At 35.1% G+C, this 12,718-nt stretch overlaps 1 protein-coding gene across 3 annotated transcripts in view; it reads left to right on the top strand.

Moving 5' to 3' along the window:
- The window catches only part of SLC37A1 (solute carrier family 37 member 1), a 136,009-nt gene that overhangs the window by 114,080 nt on the left and 9,211 nt on the right, over positions 1-12,718 (top strand). For all 3 annotated transcript variants that reach the window (XM_072614878.1, XM_072614876.1, XM_072614877.1), the window contains 3 exons: positions 5,628-5,676; positions 7,417-7,490; positions 11,818-11,896. In XM_072614878.1, coding sequence (XP_072470979.1) covers positions 5,628-5,676; positions 7,417-7,490; positions 11,818-11,896 — 202 coding nt within the window. The remainder of the gene's footprint in view (positions 1-5,627; positions 5,677-7,416; positions 7,491-11,817; positions 11,897-12,718) is intronic.

The raw sequence follows: 12,718 nt of genomic DNA, 5'->3' as shown, positions 1-12,718 counted from the left end.
AGTTGTGTTATCATCAACCAGAGCCTTCACTAATCATCCCAACGTAAATCACTGCTATTGGCTCCTGATTACCTTTCCTCTCTGAGTTCTGATCCCTTACCTAATCCTTCTCCACCCAAACCAAGGGCTCCATGTATTGGTAATTCTAAAGACACGTGAAGTCTGGGACTAATAGAAGTTGGAGGTATATATTCACCAAGGACCTTTACCAATCACTTCAATGTCTATTGTAATCTAGCAGGATGTCTTCTAGGAAGTGACTCATCCAGAATCCACTTCTCAAAATTCAGGAGCTAATGGAGGGGTGCAGATAACACAAAGATCAAGGAAATGAGCAAGGAAATAAAGACTCCTGGTACAATGAAGACAAACTATGGGGTGAAAGAAAAGTAGGATAAAATTCTGAAGTAGAAAGTAAATCAATAATAATTACAACCAAAATGCCAGAAAAGAGAACAGAGTGGCCATAAGAATTCTGAGGCTGATTGGAAGACCCAATATAAAACTGAAGAGGGTATTAAAGAATAAATAGCTTAGAACAGTTATGGAAAATTCTTAAAAATGCAAGGAGCATCTTGAAAAAAGAATGAAATGGAATTAAACATTCAATAATACAAGAAGAAATCTTAACAAAAGGTCAAAAAACAACAAATTGAGATCACATGAGCTATATACTTTTTATGTATTCATCATTTGTTATCATTAACTTAATTTTTTTTAATCAAATAATTTATTTGTTTTCAGTTTTTTACAATTACTTCCATGTATCTTGGATTTTCCCCCTCCCTCCCCCACCTCATCCTCCCCCTCCCCCTTCCCTCCCTGAGATGGCGTGCAATCTTACATGGGTTCTACACATACATTCTTATTAAATACATTTTCACCTTATTCATGTTGCATAGAAGAATTAAAATGAGTGGGAGAAACCATGAAAACAAAACAAAACAAAACAAAACATAACACAAGAAAAAATGGTTTGCTTCATTCTGTGATACAATTCCATAGTTCTTTCTCTGGATGTGGTAGGAATTTTGCCTCAAAAATCTGTTGGAAATTTTTTTAGGTCCTTGCATTGCTGTGAAGGGCGAAGTTTACCAGAAAAATTTCTCACACACTGTAGTTGTTGCTGTATACAATGTTCTCCTGGTTCTGCTCCTTTCACTCAGCATCAGGTCATATAGGTCCTTCCAGACCTCTCTGAAGTCTTCCTGTCCATCATTTCTTGCTATACACTATTTTCTTTAAAAAGCTTATCTGTGAAATAGAGGACAGAAAGATAGTCCCCTCCTCCTCCCCCCAAAAAACTGGACTCTTCAAAGAGAATAACAAAACAAAATTTGAATACCTTATTTCAAGAAACCATTTTTTTAGTTGCCTCAAAGTACTGGAACCATAGTGAGAATGTGCAAATGGATGTATTTAACCACCATCCATATGTGATGTTTGTGCGCATGTGTATGTATTATGGATATATGTAATATATATAATAATAATATATTATATATAATATTTATTATTTATTATATGTTATATTATAATATATTATAATTATATATCATATATCATATATAGTATACATATAATATGTATTATATCTATAATATATAATATAATAATGATAATATTATACATAATATATATAATCCATATTTAACCAACCCAATCCATATTTCATGGATATATTTCTCAGATAACCACCAGACAAAATGTCCAGGGGTAATATACTCAGAACTGTGTTTCCTGAGAAAGTTTCTGAGATCTCAAGTTAAATTTAAAAAAATGTTTTAAGCGACTAGGAAGAGAGATTTCATATGCCAAAATATCCTGGTTAGAATTACACATTTCATTCTTATATTTCCTATTCATCAAATACTTTCCTATCCCTAGAAAACCTTAATGACAATAATGGACATGCATTGAAAGCAAGCCAAAAGAAATGGTTCATACATTGTGCCCAAAGGGCTATAAAACTGTGCATACCCTTTGACCTAGCTATACTTTTTTTTAGGGCTGTATCCCAAAGAGACCATAAAAATGGAAAAAAGGACCCACATGTACAAAAATATTTATAGCAGCTCTTTTTTGTGGTGACCAAAAACTGGAAATTGAGGGGATGCCCATCAATTGGGAAATGACTAAACAAATTGTGGTATATGAATGTAATGGAATACTGTTGTGCCATAAGAAATGATGAACAGGCAGACTTCAAAAAGCCTTGGAAAGATTTATATGAACTGACTCTGAGTGAAACGAACAGAACCCAGGAGGACATTATATATACACAGCGACAGTCACAATGTGCAGACTGTATCTGATAAACTTAGCCCTTCACAGCAATACAAGGACCTAAAATGGACTCATGATGAAAAATACCATCCACATCTAGAGAAAGAACTATAGAGTCAGAACACAGAATGAAGCAGAGTATTTTCTCTTTTGTTATGTTTTGTTTTTGTTTTTCTCATGGTTTCTCCCATTCATTTTAATTCTTTCTAGGCAATATGACTAATGTGAAAATGTGTTCATTAAGAATGTATGTGAAGAACCCACATAAGATTGCATGCCATCTTGGGGAGGGAAGGGGACATGAGGGGAAGAAAATTTAAAACTTATGGAAGTGATTGTTGAAAACTGAAAACAAATAATTTTAAAATAATAAAAATAATTAAAAAAATAAAAAGTTGCCAAGCATAAAAAAAAAAGAAAGAAAGAAATGGTCCATACAAAATATTTGAAAAGAAACATTTTTATAGTCACCTATATGACTGAAGGATACAGAAAATGCAAGGCTGGCAGATCTATTTTATTTCTTAAAGGAAGAAATTTATTGTGTGGCATATATGATCTGTTCATTGAAACTGAGCTGGAAATGAATGATCACTACTCCATTTGTAAATATTTGTCTTTAAAATAGCTTTTTAATACATCAGGGTTCTATGGTAGGAGGGTGGGGGCGCGGTATTCCTTCCATCCTGTATGTCATAGCTCCTACATGTAGATGAAACTCATGCAGTAGATGATTTTTGACAGTTGATGTGGCAGAAAGATTCCTCATCCTGTAGCAAACCTGATGATGAGCCCTTGAAACCTAGCTAGACAGACAAGATACATATAGTATATCATTGGTGCCATTTTTTAAGGCTTTCTGGCTTAATGATAACCCCTCAGCACTTATGTTGTGATAGCATAGCCTTCAAGAACTCAGGAACACCCTCAATGCAGCAATAAATAATCAGAATGGGACTTTAATAGAGAATCCTTTAAATAAATGTATTTCACAGTTTTCCCTTCCGTTAAAAGCTAGCCTTTGACCTGTTCCAATCTGCAGTACCTCTTGGATTATCCATAATTTTATAGAGATCATAGCAGTAGCTTAGCAACCATATTTTCCACTTATGTTAGTAACCTAGGATATTTCACATCTCGGCTAGTGCTTGAACTCATTGAGGATAATTAGTTATTACTATTTCTTTGTGTGTCTTTTTCAGTTATTTTTTTCATGTATCTTTACCAATCCCCAACATTCTTTTTCCTTGGAAAGAAAAAATAAGGGAAGGAAAACAAAGGTTAAGAAGTTCTCTAACTTCCTCCTGTCACCCATTATCATCCTCTCATCCTCTTCATTCTTTCTTTGATTTATTTTTTTTTCTCAACATAGCTTAAGTCAAGGGTGTTAAGTGATGCTTTTTTTGTATTCTTGGCATTTATCACCAGTCTTAGCTCATTCTGATGCTACTGTTAAAGGACTATGTCTTTTTGTATTTCTTTTCTGCTATCTGTCCTTTTTTGTATCTTTTATACATGTCTTAAAGATCTTTGGTTGAAAATTTTCCAGTGTTCCCTGTGCAGGCACATTGATAACTTCATATGTCTTTCCATTTTCCTCTTCATTGAAATAATTTCTGCGTATGTCTCCAGAATTTCATTCTTAACATCTCCTCATCCTTCTTGCTAAACTCCACAGTAGAACTGTAAGCCACTAGATTCTATCTATCCTATTTCTGAACTCTTTTAAATGAGTTCTCCCAAAATGTAGGGTTTACCCCAGACAAGACCCAACTTTCACCTCGTTTGCTACCAATTCAAAGAAGGAGTGCTTGTTTCATTCCAAGTTCCCTATTATTTCTTCTTTAGGATCCAATTCCTTCTAGTTGGTTAGAATCAGATAGGGCAGAATGTTACATACCTTGTCATATGCAATCACAGTTTCGATTTTATGTTTACTTAAAAAGCAAAGTTTCAGTTCTGAAGCAGGGGCTTATACTGAAATAGTTATTGCCGTGGTAGATTCCTCTGTTTGTGTAACTAAGTGGTACAGTGGCTACAAGGCTGAACTTAGAGTCCAGGAGACTGAATCCTATGTCTCACACTTGTTAAGAAAGTCACTTAATATCTCTCAGCCCGCAGCTTTTCCATCTTAAAAGTAGAGATAGTAATAACACCTACCTTACAAAGTTATTGTGAGGATCAACAGGTTATTGGATCAAGATTATTGTGAGATAATATGTAAGGTGTTTTGCAAACCTTAAAGTGTTATATACATTGATAAGTAAAAATATCATTAAGGCAAAACAACTGTTTTCCTTTTTTCAGAGAAGAAGAGAACCTGAACAAATATCCAGATAGTTGCTCTCTTTTATTACAAATAATATTTCTATAACAAAAGTGAGAACTATTTCTAGATTTCCTTATCTGATTCCTTCTGTCCTTCTGTATATTCCAACAATATAATTTCTGTTTCTGTCTCCTTTGATTCTTATCTAAGTGTTTTCCATCATGATTGTCATCTCGGGTTCCTGGATTTCCTTACAAGACTATATCTTTTTTAAATGTAATGTTATTGCTTTGTCCATTTTATTTATTCTGTGCTTTTTTGAATAATGTATGCCCTTCCAGAATCATATTATATCCCAGAATCATATCCCTCCAAGTCTAAGTGAAATCTGCGAGATCAAATTTGCCTCCTCACATTGTGAACTCTAATTTTTGTGAATTCCTATACTTTGTGCATTTCAGAAGCACAGGCTCTCAGTCCATCCTGAACCTGAGCAAGAACCTCTGCTACATTATCTAGCATTTTCATGAATGTGTCCAACGAGCAAGGAGACATATTACTTCCCAAGGCAGCCCAATTCATATTTGGACAGCTCTATTTCTTAAAAGTTATTTCTTTATATACTTTGTCCAGTCTTCAAGTTATACATAGATATCCAAAGCCGTAATTTTCTTCTTAGATTTTGTGTCCTCATGTCTGTAGGCAAATATATTTCTATGGGTCTTTGTGTGGTATATTTTCTTCTTGGCCAAGAGTCTACCATTTCTTTATTTTAAGCCAAAATCCAGTACAGTTGGGGATATAAGCGTCATTATCCCCATTTGAAGATACTTTCTCAAGGTCATACAGATAAGAAATAGCAGAGCCACTATTGAACTAAAATCTCTTGAATGGAAAATTAATATATCCAAATCAATATAATGATTAACTGTGTCATAATAAGGCTTCATTGTGTTCACTTTAAAAATTGTAAGCTGATTAAATACTGTCTCTTCTCTCACAGTTCTAATTATGAATTCTATTCCTTTGCCATAAAAATAACTTTGACTTTTTTTTTTTTTAACTTTGGCAGCTTTATTTGTTCTCTATGGTCAGTAAAATGGGCCTCGAAGCCACAATAGGTGAGATCATTATGTATTTTTTCCTAAGCTTTATTCTTAAGTTTGGACTGTTGTCGAAGTGAGAGGGTAAGACTTTCAAAATACAAAATCGAGCAATTATACACAAGGAAACAATTTAGGAAGAGGATGGTATTAAACAACCTAGTTGTTTCTCTTTAGGTTGAGGTAGACAACACAAATTCATGTCCCATATTCAGTCATCCTGTGAGAGTTGGACATCTATAGCATTAGAACAGATTATGGTAGTAGAGTACCTAGAACATAGTTCAGAACAGTTACAAATCCTGAGTGTCAGGTGGCCAAGAGAAAATTTGGAGTAGAGTTGCTTTTGTATTTAAAGTGGGAACTGACTTTTTTGAGAGTCAAAAAGGTAAGCTTAGAAGTATGAACATTACTTTTGCTTCTTCCTAGCCTATGGCCCAATATGGGAAATGAAGGCAAATTTTTGGCATTCGAGACTCTACCAGTTAGTGTAATTAGTGTATCATTTGGCTCCCGGAGTATGATCAGCCTTATCGAGAGCCTCAGGGTATGACTTCATTAAGAATCAGGCCTCCCACAATCAAAGTCTTCTTCTTTGTACTGCTGCCATCAGTTTCCAGTCCACTGTATCCTGTTCATGCTCAACCTTCTGGGCCAGTTATATAAAAAGAAAGCTATTTTTAACTTTCTGCAAGCAACAATATCAAATTATGCTTCTGTCACTTCTTAAATATTTCTCTGCTCCTAAAGGGGAAATTTAATGGATGCTTATGATTTGTTATTAAGGAAAAACCATTAAAAGTCTTCTGACAAATCATATGATGTTATACCTCTGAATAACCCTACTTGACCAATGTTCAAATTTCCAAAAAGTCATATAGTGTCCTCTTAACTCAGCTTAATTTCTGCCAAGAATAAAGTTGAGAAAAATAAATATACTCAAAATAATTACTGCAGTCTTGCTCCTGGTAAGCATTTATATATAATTAAAAGGTTTTTTGTCTCTTTCGCATAGTGTTCCTTAGGTTTTTCTACCACTAGGTTGTCATAGCAGTTAGTGGTTAGAATAATATGCCATAGTGAAATAATACATGCAACTTACATTATCTTTTCTGTTGCTGCTACAGATTGCCCTATTTTAATAAAAATCTAAATTTAAGAAAACCTAGATGCCAAACAAATATATTATGGTGGGAGATGGGAGGAAGATAAAGGGTTAAGTAAGTATTCACATTACTAAGCTATTTAGAGAGTCTACCACTTGAGAATCAGGGTGAGAAGGGATGAGAATTTAAATATTTTAAAAAGATAGGTTAAATAGCTGAAAATATAGAGTATAGTGGCTAGAAAGGTAGCCTTGCAGCCAGGAAGAACTGGATTCTAGGACTCTCTGACACACTAGATTGGTGACCTTGGTCAAGTCATGTAACTTCTCTCAGTCTATTTCTTCATCTCTAAAAAGAAATTGCACTGAACGACCTCTGAGGTTCTTTCAGCTCTAAATTTATAATTTTATGAAATGTGTTTGGAAGATAGTTTGTATTTGGTCCTTCCATATTGGTCCTAATTCCTACAAAGATCGTCTTTCCCTTACTTGGATTGTATGTATAACATACAAATCCACTGCAGAGAATGAATACTGGATTCTTGATATGACAGCTTAGAGACCAAAATGGAAAACTTATAGTATTATTGCAAATATCACTTTCCCCCTATTTTTCCCCTATTTTCTAATTTGTTCTTTCTGATTTTTACCAGTTATGCTTCTTATCAGTGGAGCTCTTGTCAATGGTCCTTATGCATTGATCACAACTGCAGTCTCTGCTGATTTGGTAAGTTTTTCTGTGCACCTCAAACAATTGGAATCTTAATTGTTTCTAGCATTTGAGAAAATATACTAGTTTTGTATTTCTTCCCCAAAATATAGTTAAGAGGATATTAAATAAGAAATGTAGTTATCTTATATTTTGTTTTTTATCTTGAACTTATAAAATGTCTTTTCATTTGTCCATATAAGAACTTTGTAATGCAGAAAGAGGAAAGAAATTAGGATTTCTCATTTTTCAAAACAAGAAGATTAGGCTTGATGAAGTGACTTCAAACTCAGCCCATTTCTGAGTACAGATTTATGCAAAAATAACCTGATTATCTGTCTTGTATTGTAAGGACAGAATGGCCAACCATTTGAAACTGATGATCCATTGAACAGGTACTCCACAAGTACAGGCTAGATTCCCCTTCTTGTGTCTTACTATAGAGAAGTATCTTGCTGGGAAGAGATACCTAAAAGACAATAAGATTGGATATGACAAAATTCCACTCATACAGGCTCTCAAGCACTTCTCTACTTGTCATTGATTATACCCCCATCAAGACTCTGGGTTCTTTGGTTTCTTTCAAGAACCCTCATTTCCTTTGTGGAAATTACTGGAGAATCAAAAGCATATCAGTAAAAACTTGTGTCAATCCACATCTATCAGAGCATAGTCATCACATTTCAAAAGGTTCCTTGGTGACCTATCTCAACACAGGTATATATGCAAAGATACTCCATATCCCCCCTTCCCAATTCCCCATCTCCACAAAGGACAGTTAAGTTGCTGATGTACTTTACCTCACCCCAACCACTAAGATCTGATCCTAAGTGTTGACAGTTTCTTTCCTCTGATAACTCTGAATTTGTGATCTTGGTACCGTCCTGACCCACCAGAGCAGAAATAGCTTTGACCAAACCTAAGTAGGTGAAATGGTTCCTTATCATTTCCAGGATCAAATATAAAATCTGGTTTGACATTCAAAGCCCTTCCTATTCTGCCCCAACTCCCACTACCTTTTCACTCTTCTTAAAAATTATCAATTTGATTGACTGATGGAGACACAGGCCCTTATCTTAGCCACTTCCACTGCTGCCTTTCCCCACGCAGAGCCCAGGCCCCAAAGCACAAGTGAAATAATAGGTCATGGGTGCCACATCATTAATGATCAGTATCTGTGTCTTATAGCATTGATACTGAGGTGCCTACTCATGCCAGGGGGCCCTTAGCTGTATTAGTTCTAGATTAGGCTGCCTGTCCCGGAACCTGAGTGTCTAAGTTCTTTGGGTCACATGCTTTCCTCCTATAAAATTGTAATCTATTATCCAATTACATGAACATCCAACTACATGTCAGACTTGTTTGATAGTCAGGAGAGTATGTCTTGTGAGGCAGTCACAGAGCATTTATTGCACCACCCTCACTTAAATATTTTAATCAGAACCTCACCTTTCCAGACTAAAATGCCTTGCAAATGTCTGATCTCATTCAGACATCCTAATTTGACCGTCTTCCTTAATGCTCAGCATTGCCACAGCTGCTTGAATTCCCTTTAAAATGCCTAGTGATTTCTCACCATTGTAATGTCCTTCTCCATTATAGGCACTGCTCAGTCCAATTCACATCTGATGAAAACACCTAGAGGTGATTTGATGCAGACATATTTGGGTTCATTCTGAACACCAGCCTTAAAAGAACCAGATTCTCTTTCTTGTTATCTCAAAACTGATAGATAATGAACCTGACCTGGGGAAATTAGGCCACATGATGCACACACAGATTTTACCCATCAGTGTCTGGGTCTTCCTTAAGTCTTTCCTCCAGGCTTCTCACAACCCTGTTCAGACCCTTTCAGGTGAATGGGAAGAAGAGACTGCTTTTGTAATAGCTCTGACTATTTTAACTGCATCTTCATAAACAATTTATATCTAATTATGATCATACCTAGATTCTGGGCATATTGGCTTCTCCCAGAATATTTATTTTTCCTATACAGAGACTACTTATGGTCTACAACTCTGTCAGTTGTAGACCATAAGTAGACCATCTGTACTTTCCAGGTCTGAAGTTCTAGAATGCTGATATAGGTCTAGTTATTGTCACAGGGATGCTGGATAGACAGGGGATGACTGCTTCTACTTCATCCTAGAACCTGTCCTCCATGCCCATCTATCTTAGAATCCATTCACTCACTCTGAACATAGAATTGGCTGTGAGAGCCTTCCCTTGGTCATCCTTTCTCTCTCTCCCTTTGTAGTCCACTTGTTCTGTAGAGACTTAATAAGTGATTCACATCCCATGCTCAATCTCTACATCCCTTTTCTTTCCTTACCTCCTTTCTTCTTATTCTTCTTTAATTCAACAGTTTCTTCATGCTTAGTTATAAACCCACTCAAGAACCAGATCTCCCACTGCCATACCAAACCACATCTACCAATTCTAGAAGGTGTCTTCCTCCTCTTTTAATTAACAATTGCGAACAGTTGTACAAATGCTAATATCTTGTTCACATCCCTATCTACCTTCACCAAGGGCTGTTATTCCTAACAACATACCCATATAAGTGTTTGAAAGGCAGGATGCCAGGGCAATAAATAGGTTTTTTTAAAAATAAAAATAGCTCATTTACTTTTATTTGTTTTAATATTCAAGTGTCCCATATTATACAGAGTCTATATTCTATTTGAATATCTATCTTTGAAGATGATGGGCTACATCTATTTTATCCTGAAAGACATTTGTCCCAATCTCTGTTTCATTACTAGAAAGTTCATAAGAATCACTTGCATTCTTTATCTGTTGACTTGTACATCTTTGGGTCATGCCTGAGGGCCTGAAATTGCTGCCTCTACCCCTCCCTCAACCCATGACACATGACCTCACTATTTCCTCAGGCACTGATGACTTCATGCTCTAGCCTTTGCATAATTCACTCTACCACCCAACATCTAGCTATCCCAGTTCTTCCCTCATCCTTACTAATTTGTCTAATCTTGACTCTGAAGTAAAAGAGGAAGGAAAGAAAAGGAGAAGACAGAGTAAAGGAAGACAGAGATTCAGGGAAATAAAAAAGGAGAAAGGAGAGATGAGAGATAAGAGGTAGGGAAAAGAAATATTGGCAGAAAATAATAAGAAAAGAAAAGACTAGAGAAAAGTAAAAAATAAGTAGCAAAAGGAATGCTAAGAGAGAAAAGCAACCATAAGGAGGAATGAACTAGAAAACAAAATAGAAAAATAAGAATTAAAGGACCTATTTGCCTAGTGAAAGGCTCTAACAAATCTAAAGCAATTCACAGTCCAAATTAGAAAAAGGATAGAATTTTCCTGGATTTAGGGAATTCATTTGACTGCCACAGGGAAATTGCCTAAAAAGAAGAGCTTCCAGAGAAAAGGGGTCTACTTCTTTTGATCAGTTAGTTTAAAATTCAGGAGGGGGTTTGCCTAAAAAAGATAATTCCCTACTATAGAGTGGAAGAGTTAGGAGACCTATATTCACCTTAATCTTCTTCTAAGGGATCTATAAACTCTGGAATTTTGGATTTTTCAGTTGGTTATCTTTCTCCATTGATAATCATTCAGTGCTTCCTGATATTGGAAACTGAACTAGCTCTGGATTTCATAGCAATATCTTTTTAGTCATTTCTTATTCAGAAGACAATACCTTTCTTAGTATTTGGTAACCAGTATTTTTTTTACAATCTGCAAACATATTACATATGTCATTAATAAAACCTGACCTCATTTCACTTAACAGATATGAAATCTTAATGAAATCTGGTGCTTTCAGCATATTTAAGCCCAGCTCTCAGAAGTTCTAGAGTTGTACTATATATGGGACATTATACTTGTTTCCTCAAAACTCAATTTGTTTCCTTCTCATAATGGAAGAATTTTAAGAGTTCCATTGAGAAGAACAAACTAATATTTTCAATAACTCTAGATTAAGTAAAAGCTTGAACTTTTCCTTTGCTGTCGAATGAATCCAAAAAATTATGGAAAATATCTATATGCAGTATTATCTTTTATAAAGTTATTCACAAGTACAATTAAATGCAATGGACATTTATTAATGTGTCTGAGGTATTGTGCTAGGGATATAAAAATAGACACAACACTGGTCTTGATCTAAAAGAGTTTGTCATTTAACAGGGAAGACAGAACATAAACGTAAACAACTCTAATACAAGGGAGATATGATAACTTCTAAGTAGACCTCTACCCTAAGTAGAGGTCTAGGCCTTGAGAAATTGTAGGCAGGAGCAAGGTTTGAGAGCATTGGTTTTTATCTGACTTCATACTTTGTGGTGACTTGTTATGATAGATCATTTTTCCCCCTCTACTCTAGGGTACCCATAAAAGTTTGAAGGGGAACTCCAAAGCCCTCTCCACTGTGACAGCTATCATCGATGGAACTGGTTCTGTAGGTCAGTTGTCTTTTTAGAGATGCAAATTTAAGTAACTAACTGTGGCTGTGGGATACCTGTTTTAAATAATAATTCACAGATAATGAGAGCTAAGTAAAGCTCGAGAAAGAAGGCTTAATGGATATTATTGGAAAAAAAACTTATTACTCAAGTTGTGTTTGGTACAAGTCTTTGTAACTAAACAAGCATTAATATAACGTGATTTTTCTGATAATAGATTGACATTGAAACAGCCACATTCTCTCAACTCAATTCCACTTGTAACCAGTTGCAGATATAGAAAGGACATTGTCTTTTTCTTCTGGAAAAGATTAGCTAAATTTATCAGGCCCAAGAAATACTTAGTTATTTTTGTATACTGCTAAATAAAACATCATTATTTCAAAGAATTAATGTTCATCTATTATTTTTGCAGATAAATGCTGCTAGAAGTGTTTCAAATTTAAAACTATTAATGGGAATATTTTGAGGAAAAGGTCATTTCCTGCCAGAAACTCACCTAAACTAAAATGGTTCACATTTCCTGATGCTAAGTAATATTTCATCTAGTCAGAATACATAAATACTTCTAAATAAAATGAGTAAATTAGATTGTTTGACAACAGATAAGGACCTTGATATAGTTAGCATCCCTGTAGTCTGGTGAGGAAAGGATAATGCCATCTGACTACAGGGATATGAATCATATACAAAAAATATAGAGGAAATTGATAGGATAGCTTCACATTCATAGTATAATAGAAAGAGCATCAGTTTTGGAGTCAGGAGACCAAATTTCAAAACTTAGAAACACAAGTTGTGAACCGATGAGCATCACAACAC

This window comes from Notamacropus eugenii, chromosome 5 (assembly GCF_028372415.1).
Source record: "Notamacropus eugenii isolate mMacEug1 chromosome 5, mMacEug1.pri_v2, whole genome shotgun sequence".
NCBI classification, from domain to species: Eukaryota; Metazoa; Chordata; class Mammalia; order Diprotodontia; family Macropodidae; genus Notamacropus; species Notamacropus eugenii.
The sequence above is the reverse complement of the archived record's forward strand: the minus strand, read 5'-3'. Positions and strand labels throughout refer to the sequence as shown.